The 17,722-nt window shown below is 38.6% G+C and overlaps 2 protein-coding genes across 2 annotated transcripts; both read left to right on the top strand.

The window, feature by feature from the left end:
* Positions 1 to 14: 14 nt before the first annotated feature.
* On the top strand, positions 15 to 9,372 carry dnajb14 (DnaJ heat shock protein family (Hsp40) member B14). The gene is made up of 8 exons (XM_082537050.1): positions 15 to 207; positions 3,032 to 3,206; positions 5,647 to 5,792; positions 6,564 to 6,752; positions 7,007 to 7,092; positions 7,461 to 7,570; positions 8,129 to 8,301; positions 8,389 to 9,372. The coding sequence occupies exons 1-8, from the start codon at positions 75 to 77 to the stop codon at positions 8,511 to 8,513; spliced, it is 1,137 nt and encodes a 378-aa protein (XP_082393176.1). The 5' UTR covers positions 15 to 74; the 3' UTR covers positions 8,514 to 9,372.
* An 891-nt stretch (positions 9,373 to 10,263) lies between these two features.
* Positions 10,264 to 17,384, top strand: pla2g12a (phospholipase A2, group XIIA). Its single transcript, XM_082535813.1, has 5 exons — positions 10,264 to 10,663; positions 10,963 to 11,914; positions 13,640 to 13,716; positions 14,460 to 14,625; positions 16,384 to 17,384. Exons 2-5 carry the CDS (start codon positions 11,695 to 11,697, stop codon positions 16,500 to 16,502), a joined length of 582 nt encoding a protein of 193 aa, XP_082391939.1. The 5' UTR covers positions 10,264 to 10,663; positions 10,963 to 11,694; the 3' UTR covers positions 16,503 to 17,384.
* The last annotated feature ends 338 nt before the right edge of the window (positions 17,385 to 17,722 follow it).

Below are 17,722 nucleotides of genomic sequence, written 5' to 3'. Positions count from 1 at the left end.
GCGCTGCTGTCAGTGCCGTTGACCACGTGGTATGAGGTGCTCAGCTGACTGCCGGGGGAGGAAGAGGAAAGAAGATGGAAGGGAACAGAGACGAAGCAGAAAAATGTATAAATATAGCAACAAAAGCTCTCGAAGCCGGTGATAAGGAGAAAGCGTTAAAGTTTCTCAACAAAGCAGAGAAGCTGTATCCGACTATCAAAGCCAAAGGTAAGGCTGTTTGTGGCTGACTTGTACGTTTAGCTAACCAAGCGAAGGAACAACCTGCTCCTCATCCGCTGATATTGTGTAAGTGTTAGCATGTAGCTAACATCTGGTTACATCGGTTCGTCACAGGCCATCTGTTGAATAGTATGTAACAGTGTCAAACGTTTGTCAGATTACTTAACGTTTTTCAAAACTGCGCTATGTTTTATACACAGCAACATTAGAAACACACGTTTAAATTAGCCAAGATGTGGCCTGACAGCTAACCTAGCTTGCGCTTTCCTTTGGGCTTATCAGTTAAAAAAATGGAATTTATAGTTCACATTAAGTTAATAACTAACTATTATCCCGTCGTGTTTTTTAAATAACGCCTTCTAACTGATGAAAGGTCTTAGCTAAATGACGAAACGTCAATTCACCAACAAGCCATTCACTCAATTTGACCCAGGCTAGTTATCGCTACTAGTGACGTTTTATCTCAGTAGTAAGCTGGTTTTCGTTTATTTGTTAAGCTGTTATTTCACTTTCACTTCATTTCGGCACACATTTTTAAAGTATCTGGGGATTTAGGGGCAAGAGCGAAGCTGGAAATGTAGGACGATGTGTATATGCTGTCCAGGCCACACAGCCACCCGGTCAATCCTTTAATTGAGTGATTGACCAGGGAAAGGCTTGAAGTGAAGGCTAATCTAGGACACACGACCGTCTGTGGGATGACAGTAAACCAGTAATAAGGATGAGATTGAGACCGCTTTGGATTATAGTTTAGAAAAAGTCTTAATTATATAGCATTGTGAGTGCTTACATAACAACATAGAGGAACTTGCTCACTGATAATTAGTAACTCCTCCGCTTTTAAACTGTAACTCGTTGGTTGAAATGTGTCTAGCTGTGTTCCTACACTGTCAGCATTAGCTGTGTGTGTGTGTGTGTGTGTGTGTGTGTGTGTGTGTTAACCACTGCAGTTTTCAAGATGCCCACAAGAAGCTTGGATAACTTGCTGCCTTTTACTTGTTAGCCATGTAGTCTAACATTAAAAAGCCCCCACTCATGGCACAATTCCACAAGGAGACATCCAGCATAAAAAAAAGGCTAAAAATATAAGGGAGCAGCTGAAAGTTTCTTTATCTTTGGATGTTTAAAACAACCTCTGAAAACAGATGACATCAGCTTTTGGGAATAAAAAAAAATCTAACTTTGTGACTTTATTGACAAAGCAACACATTAGAGAAATAAATATAAGTTACAATAAATTACAACTTTAAAACGGTAATGAAAGTAATTGGTTGGTGCACAAGATGTGCACTAAAATGCGAAGATCATCACAAAGATGTGTAGCTAACACTTAATACACATTATAAAATTGCATAATGAAGAAAAATATGAATTAGAAGTTCTAAACTGTGCAGCTAAAGAATAAAAGCCATACTGTTTAGGAAAATGTGGATTTTGTGTTTGAGGGTGAGTCGACAGAGTCTAGAACTCAAGTCCCTGGCTGTTATCTTGCTCACGCACTGATGTTATTACTGATAAAGATTAAAAATTGCTGGCTGAAGTAATCCTGAGTATGCAAGGAATTTCTATTAAAAAGGTGGACTTATTATTATTATTATTATTATTATTATTATTATTATTATTATTATTCGTGGATTATTTGTGCTGGTGAAATGTTTTTGCATTCACAATGAAGGCCTGACGGAGCTGCATGTAGAGGGTTTACAGTCTCATGAGCACTGCAAATGTAGTTTGTAGATAGGTTTAACCTTAATGTGGTAAAGCAATGTGTCAGGTCCCCTGATATTGCTACTGCAGCTTTGCTTGTGGCTGTTTAGCATGAACTAATCTCGTGTGGGTTATGGCTACAACCCTGTCTGTAGTGCATCTATTCACATTAGAGAGGATATTGCTTTTAAAAATGCATATAAATGCAGTATTATTAATATTCAGCCATGACCACTGTAGGCAGATTAAATTTTGGCAGCTGTAAAATTAGATTTGTGAATTTCCAGAGCTGCAAAATATAAGCACATTACTAAAGTATTGGCTCAACAAAAGATTACACTAAAGAATCCACTGTTTTCATCATATTTGGTAGCCGAGAGGGCTGTGGGAATTTGGCGAATATGGGGAATGTTGCACCATTTCGAGGACAGTTGCACTTACATTTCCTGAGTAATGTTAATGAATAATGCATTAATAAACAATTGAAAACTTTTATGCTGCTGCCGAGTCGGAGATAATTGATGTGCTATATTGCTGTGTTACTTTGTTTGCACGTCTTTGCACTTCACTCACCAGGTCTGGCGTTCATGTCCTGTTGAGGATTATGCATGATTTGCAAAAACATAACATGCATTTAAATAAAATTTGATTTACATGAATTAATAGTGGCTCAAGAGTTGGGAGTTCGCCTTGTAATTGGAAGGTTGCCGGTTCGAGCCCCGGCTTGGACAGTCTCGGTCGTTGTGTCCTTGGGCAAGACACTTCACCCGTTGCCTACTGGTGGTGGTCAGAGGGCCCGGTGGCGCCTCGCCTCTGTCGGTGCGCCCCAGGGTGGCTGTGGCTACAATGTAGCTTGCCATCACCAGTGTGTGAATGGGTGGATGACTGGTTGTGTAAAGCGCTTTGGGGTCCTTAGGGACTAGTAAAGTGCTATACAAATACAGGCCATTTGCCATTTAATAGCGCTGAGAATCAGCATTAAGGCTTTCATTCATATTTTATCTTTGCATTATTTCAGCTATAGGAAGTGTGGAAATGTGTGGAAATGTAATACACCAGACAGCATTACTGTCTTTTAACGTGTCTTTGTTCCCTCTTCTTTCAGCTTTGTTGGATGCTTTAATGAAGAATGGGAGCTCAGCAGGTAATGGCACATATCGCAGGAGAGCAGCGGAAAACTCAGAAACCAATGGTACTCAGTCAGAACGAGAGAACCCAGGATCTGGAGTAGGTGACCCGCCTAAAAGCTTCACGAAAGAGCAGGTTGAAGGCGTGCAAAGGTGAGACTCGCTGTGCTTCGTTTTCCACTAAAATCTGTCCCACTTCAGTCGGCTATTTTTGTGCTCTTCAGCTTTGCTGCAGTTGGCTTTGTGACAGCACCAGTGTTTCTTGGTTAAATGGAGGAGAACAGATAGGACACTCTAGTCTCAGCAGTGTTGTGCACACATGGCTATTGCTATGGGAACTTCTACATCTTGATAGGTTTCCCATTGGAATAGGCCGGTATTTAGCAGTGTGGACTAGATACTGGGTAACTTTACATGTGGTAATTTTAGAACATTAGAACTAAACAAAGAGAAAGGCAAGCATAGCACATTTACCCATATCCTCAAAAGATGTTTATGGCAAGTTGAGTTTATTTCCAGGATAAACATGCTGCTTGTATTACAGTTAAACTTAGCCACTCTTTCCCTTGTGTTTTTCTGTTAAATCCATTGGGAGACTTCTGTGAGTTAAATATTGCATCATAGTTTCTAGGAAAAAGAAACAAGGGTTGTACACTTAGTGTATATTAAAGGTGTCTTATTTGTGTAGTTCATCCGTAGTTCCACTCCACTGTTTTGTAAGCTTGGTAATTCAATTCAATAAAACTTTATTGATCCTGAAGGTTGACCCCTGAATTATAACATGGTTTGAGAATTTCATCATATACTTTATTAAAATCCAGTTAATTTATTTACTTTTACTCTTTTCTTTTTGTTCTGGTTCTTACGTAGTGCTTTTCTACTCTAAGCAGTCATCCAAGTATGAATTGCTTGGATGACTGGATGAAATTCTCACTCATTCATATTCTAATAAATGCATTGGAGGCTTGCCCAGTATTTGGCAAGCAGACTGGAGCAGACCAGGATCGAACCACCAACCTTCTCATAGGTGACCTGCTCTACCATTTAGCCACAGCCACCATCAATATTCTAAAGTAGCAAAATGCAACCGTATATTTCTACATTTTAAATAAAGTAACTTTCCAAATAATTGTGCATAAAATTGAATTTAGGTGTCGGGCACTATTTTTGTGTTATTATGTAAATTAAAACAAAAAAATGTGAATAAAATCATTTATATGTTCTAATTTTGCCTGTTAGCACATCTGCTAAAACAAGAGCAAGACCGATATAATATTTGCCTGATATTATCAGCTTATAGTAGATATTTGCTATTGTATTGGCATTTAAAAACAGCAAATACATAAAAATAAAAATGAGCAGGCCTCTTGGTCATATTATGACTGATCACATTGCATAGTTTGTCACCCAGAGGACACTCTGCAACTTCCCTGCCGGCAACACATGTTTGTTTTCACAAACCGAACAGCCAGCTAATGTTTTAGTCTGAGGTGTCAGGCAGACTGTAAATGAATAAGGAACACATAACAAATGTTAGGGAAATCAGTTCATGTTTCTTGCGTTTGAAAGAAAAAAACTGTTGTCTGATATATCACAATTTTCACTTTTTAAATGGCTAAATATCAGCGCTGGTATTGGTCAAACATTCTACATCAGTTGGGCCCAATTTTCTCCTTGACTGTCTTTATAAGTTTTAGTTCACTTAACGTTTGTTTGTGTAGTTTATTCACCTGAATTTGAAAAGTTAATTGAATGAAGTCCTGATCCAAATAATTAGAAAGAAAATGTTTTTCTTCCACTTCACAAAATTGTGTTTTGCCACAATTGAACAGTCCTGGTACTACCACCCCACTCCTTCCAGTTTAGGCATTCTGGAAATTTTAATTTCTGCGTAACAATAATTCAGTTGCTCACAATTTTAGATGAATTTTATCATCACACCTGCAGTTAAAAAGTCACACAAAACATTTAGCCACAAACCTACATTTGAATGACTTGGTTTACCTGATGTGTGGCAGCTAGGCTGCTGACATGCATAACAGACTCAGAAAATAAGAGATGAACTCAAAGTTGTGCATTTCTCTGCCTGTGTGTGAAGCACAGTGCTGCAACATGTTAAAGAGCACCACCTCTGCTCCTGCCACAGATGGAGAGAAATGTGTTTTCTGAATATGAAACACAAAAATGCATCTTTTCAAAACTGAGAACAGTTTAGCTTGTCGTCTTTGATTATGGTACCCACAATTACACATGCAAAGTATAAAAGATGGATTCCTCATCTTGCACTGACTGCTTATGAAAAGCTTTGAGTGCTGAGATATTTACAGTGTAAATGATGAATTCTCACCAGGCCCTTATCAGTGATGTGTGTAGAATCTACAAAGGATGGAAACTTAACTGCTGTGGCATCAAAAGGTTATTCGTGCTCTCAGGTGTTCAGTTGTGGTTAAATATCACACATCTGATCGATTGGGGCCAGGACCATTAATATTTTAGTGACAAAATGTTCTTGCTTCAGCCAGAAGGTGACAGGAAAAGAATGTGAATCTGAAAGCTTTTTATTCCATTCACACATTCTGTTTCTGTCTTTCAGAATAAAGCGGTGTAAAGACTACTACGAAGTGCTTGGTGTCAACAAAGAAGCCGGTGATGATGAGCTTAAAAAAGCCTACAGGAAACTAGCGCTCAAATTTCATCCAGACAAAAACCATGCACCTGGTGCAACAGAGGCCTTTAAAAGTAACTTTGTTATATTTTGCTTTGAATTGTGACTTTGATTGTGTGATGGGGACTGTTTGTTGTGTAGAGCTGACCTCTGGTTCACAGGAATGACTTGCTTGCTATGAGTTTTGTAGCCTCCCTGCTTTTGCCCACTGGACACAAGTGGCAGAGGATAGCTGAATTTCCTGCAGATTTCCTAAAAAGACTGCAAAACCATAGTTCAACTAGTGGGCATAAGCAGGGAGATTAAAATGTTGAGGTGATATTTAAAAATGATGAAGCACTCTAATACAGCGGTCCCCGGGCCTCGGACCGGTACCGGTCGTGAGTTGTTTGGTACCGGGCCGCGAGAGTTGAGGCTCAGGTGTGAAATGTATAGTTTTCAGGGTTTTTATCAGTTGTCAGCGTTATTTTGTTATTATCGTTTACTCTGTTTTCCTTGGTCTTTTCACGTGTGTTATGAATAAATTTTCTTTTTTTCGGTACCGGTACTAGTTTTATTTTGTTGTATTTATCCCCGACACCTTAAAGGCCGATCCGTGAAAATATTGTCGGGCATAAACCGGTCCGTGGCGCAAAAAAGGTTGGGGACCGCTGCTCTAATATATTCTGCATTAATTTTTTTTTCCTTTACCAAAAATATAAAGCGCCTTGAGGCAACTGCTTCTGTGATTTGGTGCTATATTTAAAAAAAATAAATTAATTAAATAAATATAAAAATTTTTGAGGAAGAAAAGGAAAAGAAGAGATTTTCTAACTCCATTCTACTAACTCTGCTCTCTTTTCTAGAGATTGGCAATGCATATGCAGTACTCAGCAACGCAGACAAACGACGGCAGTATGACCTGACAGGAGGAGAGGAGCCGAGCAGCCCAAGTCACTCACATGGCGCAGGCTTCGACTTCCACAGGGGCTTCGAGGCTGACATCACTCCTGAGGACCTCTTTAACATGTTCTTTGGAGGCGGCTTCCCATCCTGTAAGTGTGCGCATCAGCACATAAGGACACAAATGCAGAAAGAATTACTTGTTCTAAAAAAAATTTTGTTTTTTTAAAATATATTTTTTAATTGGTATGGATTTCTGTTAAGGGAGACATGAGAAATGTCATTTTGTAAAAAAATTGCATAAAATGTTCAAAATATTAAAAATCCGACTGGTTGTTTGGGTACCTGGTGACAAAGGTCATACCCTTGTGTCTGACCTCAGCTGTGATATTTTAATATTCTGCAGCCAATGCACACACTTTCACCAACGGCAGGACAAGTTACAGCCATCAAACGGATTACAGGCAAGAGAGGACAGAAGAACGAGGAGATGTACGTAGACTGCTCACAATTTCTGTCTTAAATTTCTAGAATTCTTTTTTAACACTTTTCTGTTATCACAATTTTTGTTGACACTTGATGGCTCTATAACAGGGGTGCCCAATCCCGGTCCTCGAGAGCTACCGTCCTGCAGCTTTTAGATGCATCCTTGTTCCCACACACCTGAATCAAATGAATGGCTTGTTATCAGGCCTTTGCCATACATGATGGCATGCTGAAGAGATCAAACCATTTGATTCAGCTGTGTTGGAGTAGGGATGCATCTAAAAGCTGCAGGATAGTAGCTCTCAAGGACTGGGATTGGGCAGCCCTGCTCTATAAGCTCTGTACTAATTTTAACATACTCTGTTTGCCTCTAGGGTGGTTTTTCAATGTTTATTCAGCTGATGCCCATCGTGGTCCTGATTTTGGTGTCATTGCTGAGCCAGATGATGGTGTCTCCTCCACCCTACAGTCTCTATTCTAGACCGTACGTGTACACACTCTGTCATTACTGACACCTTTATACATGATAAGGTGTAATTTCATGCATTACTTGGAAAATTTAGCACAAAGAGTAGTCTTGTAAGACATGTTCTGTGCTCATCTGAGCTTTTTGAAGGCTTTCTTGAAAATTTAGTTCAACTGTGCAATTTGCACAGCTGGGCCCATATGGTTGTTGTTTTTTGTTTTTTTTTTGTTTTTTTTTCTTTCTCTCACCCTCTCTTTCGCACTTTTCCGCTTCACTTTTCCGAGCCTTGTGCTTTGCACTGGGAAGGGGGGGGTAGAGACACTCGCAGTAGCGCAGGAACAGAGCAGGAGGGAAAGAGAGCCAGGGACAACTATTTTCAGTTGCGGATGATAAAGGATTCAGAAAGTTTATTCATGCAGGCCCATATGACAGAGAATGTGCATCTTTTTGTTTTCATATTTTTTTCATATTGCATTGTGGTCTTCTTAGAGTTTTGAAACAAAATGTGTCACCATATGTGGAAATTGCTGCTGTTAAGAATTTTTTACCTAAGCTTGTGCCTCCCATCTCCTCCAGGTCAACAGGTCAGACCATAAAGAGGCAAACAGAAAACCTGCATGTTGACTACTACGTCACCAGAGATTTCAAGTCAGAGTTTAAGGGCTCAGCACTGCAGCAAATTGAGAAAAATGTAGAGGAGGACTATGTATCAAATGTCAGAAATAATTGTTGGAAGGAGAGACAGACGAGTAAGTAACCACAGTTATAAATTCACACTCAGAATAGTTTGTGCTCTTGAAAAAATGTGACACAGTTTCTTCCCCCGTCTCATCCAGAAACAGACCTGCTTTACGCCGCTAAGGTATACCGGGATGAGCGAATGCGCAAGAAGGCAGAACTCATGACCATGGATAACTGCAGGGAGTTGGACAGACTAAATAACCTCTTCAGAGGTGGATGAAATGGATGCTTTTAGGTCTTGTAAATCTATATGAATAGATATGTATGTTCATTTTTTTTTTTTTTTTTTTTTTTTTATGAAGAGTCTTCAAACTTTAGGGCACTTGAAGATATAATTTAGCTCTATTGTTGTGCTTTTCCCCCCTCCTACTCTCATTCTCCTCCTAACTTTTCTTCTTCCTCATTCCACATTCCACTTTGGCCCTTGGAATCGCCTTGTTATGTTGTAAATGACCAATCTACACACAATATAGAACGTCTCAGATGTTTTTCTTTAAAAAAAAAAAAACAAACAAAGAAAAAAAACAACTCTTATTTAAGTGTGTTTTCCTTAAAATGGGAAAGAAAAGGACACTTGATTGTAAAAGGCATGTGCGCTTTGAGTAGTGACAACCTGAGAGGCATTCTGCACAAGCAAATTAATGTTAGACCAACAAGCTGCTTCTGGCATCATCTGCTTGTCATAAACATCAAATGGGAAACAATAAGTTCACCTGGAGGTGTTGTCCCCACACACAAATCAGTTTCTTCAAGAATCACATTTAAGAAAAAAAAGAGAGAGAGAGAGCGAATGCTTGTCTTGGCTCCTTACTCACCTCCACCTGTGGATGAAGATCCCTGGATCATGAAGAGTCATCACTGACTTTGCTACTAGAGAACATTTTATATCGTCCAGTCTAATATGTGACTTTGGTTGGAACTAAAGATGAACGGACAGTGAAACTGTTACTCATAACTGGTTGTACATTTTCATTTTTGAATGTTTAAAGTTTATGCAGTTATTTAAGTAACTATAGAAGGAAAAGGATTTTTCTTCAATGCTCGCCTGATCATTTAAATAAAATCAAATTATTAACATATCCTGAAGGAAACTGTCTTTGAATTATGATGAAGAGTTCGGCGGTTCGAATCCACTTAACGGCTACCCTGAGGTACCCCTGAGCAAGGTACCGTCCCTACACACTGCTCCCCGGGCGCCTGCTTAGTGGGCTGCCCACTGCTTCACTGAGTGAATGGGTCAAATGCAGAGAAAAACAAGTAATTTCCCCATGGGGATCAATAAAGTATCCATTAAGTTGGTTTAAATTACACAAAAACCTCCTCTCATATATCAAGTGGTGTGTGCTTTTAATGGATCTACTTTTTTCCTAACATAATTTAATGGTTAATGTTAATTTTGTACATATGTATTTTACAACTGACAGTAAGCTTAACCAGTCAGGCGTTTGACCGGTACCTCAGATTTGCACTGGGCCTAGTTCTGTGAAAGATGTAGACTAGCTACAATCTGGTTGCTCCCAATATTTTCACAGTCTGTAACAGGTAATCAGGTAGGCTGTGGTAGTTGAACTGTGGTGTTTAGTTGGCACTAAGGGAGTGCAAAGAAAATATAGTAATAATATATGCTTTTGTTTACGCTAAATTCTTGACCCTACCATCCAAATGCTGCTGCTGCAGAAATTTGGATTGATCAGACCGGGCAATGTTTTTCCTATTTTGGTGACCCTGTGAAAATTGTTGGCACAGTTTCCTGTGTTTATGTGACAGGAATGGCACCTGGTGTGGTCTTCTGCTGTGTAGGCTACTTGCATAAAAGTTTGAGGTGTTGTGCAGAACACACTGAGCTCTTGTATACTTTTCACATATAATTATGTAAAAGATTTTTTTTAAAGTTAATTATATTAAGCCCTTGAGTGCATTTTATTTTACTTTATTTCAGAAGTATGTGTAATAGCAGAGTTTCTACCAGTAGTCTGCTGTGACCCATGGATGATGTAAGGCGAAGGTACGTTACGAAACATAGTTAAAAAAAATATTATTTTTAACATTTCTATAACATTTAAATTACATAAAAACGTTGATTCTGGACCGAAGTAGAGACGGCGATACAGACTAGTGATGTGTCGGTCGCGAACGAAACGGATCTTAGAGCCGACTCTTTGAAGTGAACGACGCGAGCTGGCTTTTTATTGGGAGCCATGGGGGGGGGGTTCTTTTTGTTTTTTCTCTCACCCTCTCTTTCCCAATTTTTTCCGCTTCACTCCGCAAGCGAGCCTTGTGCTTTGCACTGGGAAGAGGGGGGAGGGGCAGTATCGTAGGAACAGAGCAGGAGGGAAAGAGAGCCAGGGACAACAACATCACATTAGAAAGGTATAGTAATCATCCACAACTATTTTCGGTTGCGGATGATAAAGGATTCAGAAAGTTTATTCATGCAGGCCCATATGACAGAGAATGTGCTGCATCTTTTGTTTTCATATTTATATTTAATTGTGTTGTGGTTTGCAGTGTTTTATGTTGTTTCACTTTAAATTTGTTTCAAAGGAAAAAGCTGAAAATTTTAATAGTTAAAATTTGAAATTTAAATAGGTTTTTTTTGTATTATATGATTTATTTACTACATTTTATGTGGAGTAAATAAATAAAAGTATATTTATGATGGCCCCTAGAGAGGCAGCACATAAAAACTCCGAAGCATGCACAAAACACAACAGAAGTGCCCCAGGATGCTAGGGGCAGTGTTGAGCTTTTGTTACCTAGTGGCTACACAAGCCACGAAGTACCAACGACCGGATTTGGTGTGTGGTAGTAACAGGTAAATGAACTTTTTTTTTTTTTTTAATTATTTGAATATATCATATGTGCTTTGGAGTTTGTACGCGCTTTGTCTCTAGCGGCCACCGTATATATTTATATATAAACATATATAAATAAAACCACTTTTTTTTTTTTTTTTTTTACATTAGTAATTCCTTTTCTGCATAATTTTATATTGTTAATTAAAACAACCTGAAGATTCGGATCTTTTTAGTGAGTCCAGCCGAAAGAGCCGGAAATCCCATTACTAATTTTTTTTTCAAACTTTATTTGAAATTATAAAGCGAACAGCCAGTCATTCCAGTTCAGTTTGTACAGTAGACATACAGGGCAAATAAGAATAAATCCCATTTCTAATATAGACAGCGCACTTTTTCTTTTAACGTCACCATAATTTGTTTACCAGCGGTCACGTGACACCACCAAACCCGGAAACGACATCATAGCTCATGCCACCTATGTGTTTTCGGAATGAAAACAAGCTAGTGTGACAGTTAAAATGCTATCAAGACAACGTATTTAGGAATTAATCAAAACCAATGTGCAAGAAAACGCTGCTTTTTGGCCCTGACGATAAGTAGACCATGAAGTACCCCAGCTACATCTGTGTCTTTCTGTTGGGTTTCTGCTGTTGCGGATATTTTTCACGAGTGTCTGCTAGCAATCACGAGCCGGAGACTCCAGACTGGAGGATGACTCTAAAAACCATTCGCAACGGGATCCACAAGATTGACACGTACTTGAATGCAGCACTGGACTTGTTTGGTGGGGATGACGGACTGTGTCATTACAGATGTAGTGATGGTAAGCTAGGTCATTACTCCAGCTTTCAAGCTCTTTCTCCAAGTTAAGAATGGGTTTATGACATCTAGAGTGTGTAATTTAGGAATTTCCCTGTTATTAGTCAGGCTTGTAAATTAATTATTTATGCCACAACTTTCTCTTAGATCAGCTTGAAAAGGGTTTGCGTTAATTTAATAGTTGGCGCGACCATCTTCAGTCCTGTGTAGAAGTCTCAAACAACCCTCATCTCTTCATACTTTCTTATGAAAAGAATGAGAAATGAATGCAGAAATGAATGAATTGAAACATGTGCAAACATACATGGAAATGCAGTATACAACGCAAAAACATAATTTGGTATCACCTGCATTATTCTTGAACACAGCCTGAATTCTCTTAGATAAGTTTTCTTATAATTTCTTTGGGTCGTCTTTGTGAATATTTGTCCAGGCTTCTTGAAAGACATTCAAAGCTCTTTTCTGGATGTTGGCCTTTCCTTCTGTTCTCTCTCAAGATGATCCCACACTGCTTCAATAATTTTGACATCCGGGATCTGAGGAGGTCAATCCATGACTGATTTTTTTACACTTTGTTTTTCTAACCAGGTATGCTTTACTAAATTGGTACTGCATTGCCAATCAGACGCTTTCCAGATTATAATGCATGGTGGGTCAAAATGTGATGGCAATTTACTGCATATTTCCATCAGTTTCGAAAAGACCCAACACCACTGGCTGAAAAACATCCTCAAAGAGCTTCCAGTTTGTTGTACTGATGGTTGTAGACACTCCCTGATGTACCTCTTTCCTGACCACCTCTGTATGTATTGACACCCAAAACATTTAAACTTGGATTTTTCACTCCACGAGACCTGTTCCCACTAATTTTCAGTCCAGGTCTTGTGTACCTTGGCATACCACAGCCTTTTCTTCCTGTTTCCCTTAATTAAGATTGGCTTCTTGACAGGCATTATTCAGCTGAGACAGTTTTAGATGAGGCTTCAGCAAACAATAGATGGTCAGCTGATGCAAGATGTATCTCTCAGGTCCTGTGTTAGTTATGTCCTTTAAAAATAGCTAAAACTTTTAAGATACTGTACATCAGCTGTAGAGAGGCTTTTTCATGCGTGCCACTACTTCTTCTGTCCTGCACTTGTTGAGTTTCCCCAATTTTTTTTTTTTAAGGATTCCCTGAACGCCATACTGGTTTTTAGCTAATAGCTCTTTGGGATTCAACTTATGGATATAAAAATACAATCATAGGCTTGTCAAGCTGTGTTATCTTTAGCATTTTAACAGATTCAATTATAGTAATGGGAACAGAAGCCTGTTGTATTTTTGCAACAAAGAGACTAAAAATACATTTTCATTTGGTGCTTCTTTGCTAAGTTAAGCTTCTTTTTTTTTTTGCTCTTTTTTTGAGTTAAGACCCTTTTTTTTGCGTGAATGGTGAAAATGGCCAGGTCCAAGGCTTGGATTCAAGATGAATGAAAAAGCAGAAAGACCTTTGAAAGACTTTCAGAAAGGCCAGAGAACTATTGCTCGAGACCACTTTAAAAATGACAAGAAAGTCTGGGTTATTGAAATTAAAATATAAAGAAATGAGGGGTGTTTCAAGACATTTGCACAGCACTATCTGTGGCACCGCTAGCCTTTTTTAATTATCTGTAAACATGTAACCTCTGACTGCAAGATAACAGATAGTTGAAGAGTAAGAAATCTTATCAACTTTGCTCCTGTCTCAAAGGGTACAAGCCGGTGCCTCGTCCCGGGTACAAAAATCCACCGCCCAACGGATGTGGTTCCCCCCTGTTTGGAATTCAGGTAGTTCAAAGCGTGTTACCATGTGCATCCAGCATGCTGAAGGGCATCATTTTGTATATCATTTTATTTGTCTTATTTAAATACATTGAGTATACACACAGAAATAGACACGCAAGTCCATAGTACAAGCTGCAGTTTGTGTAAAATGTAGCTAAACTGCTTAGGTCAGTATTATTGGCAGTGTTGGCTCCAGATACATTTGCTTCAGAAAGTATTCACTTCACTTTTTGCACACGTTACAATTCTGTACATTTATTCTTAAATGGCTAAAATTGGCATTTTGTTACCATAATATGCACTTAATAAATGTCATGTAATAATCCTTGAGATAGAAGAACACGTGTTTCAAATTTAATCTATATGACACAAACACCAGTGTATAAAAGATACCATAATACACGCTGAAATCCAAGGAAGTCTTTGAAAATATTCACAGTAAAATTCAAAGTTCCTGGACAAAGAGTTGACCAGAAATCCAAAAGTTTCTGACCACAGCGGGTCAGACCAGAAACTAACAGAATATTGCTGGAGTGGTCTGTAGATGATGAACAAGGCTGTAGAAACATTTTTAATCAATTTAATTAATACAGTTAATTGAATTAACTTCAGCAACAGAGCACAGAACTGCAGTACTATAACATTTACAGAAGTGTGCATCTCATTCTGGTAGTGTCCTTCTCTAGTCAAGTCCAAAACGTGTGTATAACCAACAGCTGCTGAGTAACTGATATGTGTTCATCCAGTTTGACGTTGGCATCCCGTCCATGACCAAATGTTGTAACCAACATGACCGCTGCTATGACACCTGTGGCCGGGAGAAACACGACTGTGATAAGGAGTTCCAGGTCTGTCTGGAGAAAATCTGCAGGAATGTGCAGAGGACTCTGGGATTGGCCCAAACTGTCCAAGGTAAGAGAGCAGTGGTTTAGGAAATAATTTTAAGAGGTTGTGCAAAAAGGCAAACAGATTTTGTGGACTAAGTTTGCTTAGGTGCTACGTTTGGAGATCTTTATAGAAATGAATAGAAACTCAAGTAAAAAACAAATATATCATACCATATTATAGAGTAGTTTTGCATGTCATACAATACAAATCTGTTACAACTACAACATACATATTTGCTCTCTAAATCACTTGTTTGTGTTATGATTTGATTGGCTTTATTGAACATGCCGCTCTTACAGCCTTGTAAGATTGTAAGAGTGCCACGTTAGTAAAATTGGGAGGTTACTTTAAAGAACCTGTGAATCACCCACAGCTTGTTACACAGGTGATAAAACACATCTTAAACAGGGGGAAGTGCACTGCTTCAATCTGTTTAGATTAGCCAGTTAGCCAGACTCACTGTCACCCCGTGACACTTTATTTAAACAGAGGCATGGTGTTAGCAACTCAGCTTTTACAATCCTAAGTTCCTTTCAAGCCTTTTTCCTGCTTTTTTCACCATTTTATTCCAGGAAGTAATAAAACATGCTATAATACTGCACAGGAATGATGAATATTCCAAATGACTTGAAGCAGTCATTTTAGTATTAATAAAGTTTTAGCAATATGCATACTATAGCTGTAGCGGAAAGGTGTAAATGGAGAAAAGCCTCTGAGACCCAGCTGTTGTTAATGGTGCAAAAGGCACTGTTCAGTCATTCTTCTATTATTGATAAACTGAAGAAATTAAGAGTTTTGTAAGTGGGGTGATCTAAAAATCATTTTTGCTGTCTTTTTGTCTATATTTAGGACTAGGGGAAAGACCTTAGTCAGCGATTAATTCTATAATTAATCACTTAATCGCAGCCTACGCTGCTGTGTCTGTGAACACAAAAGTTATTCATGGAGTTCTACGAGGTTCTGTATTGAGTCTGATTCTGTTTATATTACCAGTATGCATGCTTCCCTGAGACAGTATTATTAGAAAACAGTTTCAGTGCTGTGCAGACTCCAGCTTTATTTATAAATGAAGCCTGATAAAAAAAATTCAATGAGTTAAACTCCAGTGATGTATTAAACACCTGGATGTCCTGTAGTGTTTTTCTTATAAATTAAGACAAAACTGAGGTCATTATATTTGGCCCTAAGTCCTATCGTGTTATCTCAGACTGCAGGCTTACTTGTTTTTCCTAGAGTTTCTAAAAGTTGAATGAGAGGCAGAGCTCCCAGTTTGAATTTGGAACTCAGACACGTTCTCTAGTTTTAAGATTAGATTGAAAGAGTTTCTTTTTGATAAAGTCTGTGGTAAAGCTTGGTCAGGTGACCCTGAACCACCCTTTCAGGATCCCTTGCTGCTGTTCAGGCTCCTGCAGGATGTAATGTGATACACTGTGAGCACTTCTTCTCTACTCATCTCCTTTTATTTAACCCCACAGGTTTATATGCCACCGCAGCATGTCATTACATTTTTGCCTTCTCTCCTCCTGTTTCTTCCTCTTTTCTTTCCACTCTCCTCTCACCCACAACCAGTCATTCGAGATGGCTGCACCTCACTGTTTCTTTCTGTTAAAAGGGAGTTTTTTTTTACTCCCGACCATCATAAAGTGTTTGCTGTACAGTTGTTACCCCACAGTTTAAAGCACTTTGAGGCAGCTGTTACGCTTCGGTGCTATATAAATGAGCTTGAATTGATGTGAGCTGATTTTTCTGTTCATATTATTTCTCGTGTTGCCTGTTTTACAGCATGTGAGTCAGCAGTGACTTTGCTTTTCGATGCAGTTATGCACTTGGGATGTAAGCCTTACCTGGACAGTCAGCGAGCGTCGTGTGTGTGCCAGTATGAAGTAAAGACTGAGCTGTGACGCCACCACAGCCACGAGACTGTCAGCTGACCCTTTCAGAAACTCAACACATACAGAAGGATGCTAGCAATAAACTTTCTGTCTTTCTTAGATGTTCTCAGGGATAGAGCTACTGGGTTTGCACTAATCTGTGTCTGTTGCCTCCTTTTTTAGATGGAGAGTGGACAATTAATATCTTTCCTATGTCATTGATTATTTATATATATTGTTCAGGGTTTCTGTGGTTTGCCTTTAAACCAGCAGTTTATTTTATATTTCTGTGAAGTCTGCATAACTTCCTCAGAAGTTTACATTAAAAAAAGACTGTGACCATGTTCAGTTTGAACACTTCTGACTGAACTGTTTTAATTCAATGGGAAAAAAAACTGTTTTTACCCCTCAGCTGTAAAAGGATAATGAGTTTTGTTTTGTTGTTAAAATTAATGTACGGTTCAGCTTTCCCTGCCTAAAACATGTCATTTGTTGACAATGAGAAATATATTAAGTATATATAAATGTCGCTTCCAGTACCAAACCATTATTGGTTACTTTATTTAATTATAATAGATGGAGCTGTTTTGGGGGGTTTTTTGTTTGTTTTATTTGTTTCACCCACCCCCAGAGATCAGTTCAGCGATTTCTTTTAAACTCATCACAACCTGAGTAACCTGCTAGAGCTTCGTCTAGATTTCCTGAAATCGCTTAATTTTCAAGATGTCATTAGCGAATAGTGAACTGTAAAAGAAAACAGCACAGCACATTTCCCTTTTCTGTGACAATAACAAGAACTTGTGATTAAGTTGATGTTTATCTCTACCGTATCTGAAGTGCTGACTGGTGCAGATGTGACTTGTAGAAACATCTTTTAAATTTGCAATAAAAATAGTTGTGCTTTAACTGTTACCTTGTTATCCATCGTTTTTAAGTAAATGAGTCTTTAAGTGTCTAAGGTGACATGTTTTAATCATATCTATATATATGTTGGATGAGGCCAGTGAATTTGCACAGGAGCAGATCCATCTACTGTTTGCAAAAGCCTCATCAGAAATGGTGTCAGTGGAAGGAAGGGTGGCTGTCAAGAAGCCATACTTTAATGCAGAAAAGTACCATTATGTTTTGATCTACCATGTAATACTGGAAAGTGTCTTACTGGCATTAGCTATATTTTTCAGCGTGACAAGGATCCCAAAAAGAGTCCCAGAAGTCCCAGTTCAATAAAAGCATACCTGCATAGAAAAACA

Source organism: Aulonocara stuartgranti (genome assembly GCF_965226115.1).
Source record: "Aulonocara stuartgranti genome assembly, chromosome: 6".
In the NCBI taxonomy this organism is placed as follows: Eukaryota; Metazoa; Chordata; class Actinopteri; order Cichliformes; family Cichlidae; genus Aulonocara; species Aulonocara stuartgranti.
The sequence above is the reverse complement of the archived record's forward strand: the minus strand, read 5'-3'. Positions and strand labels throughout refer to the sequence as shown.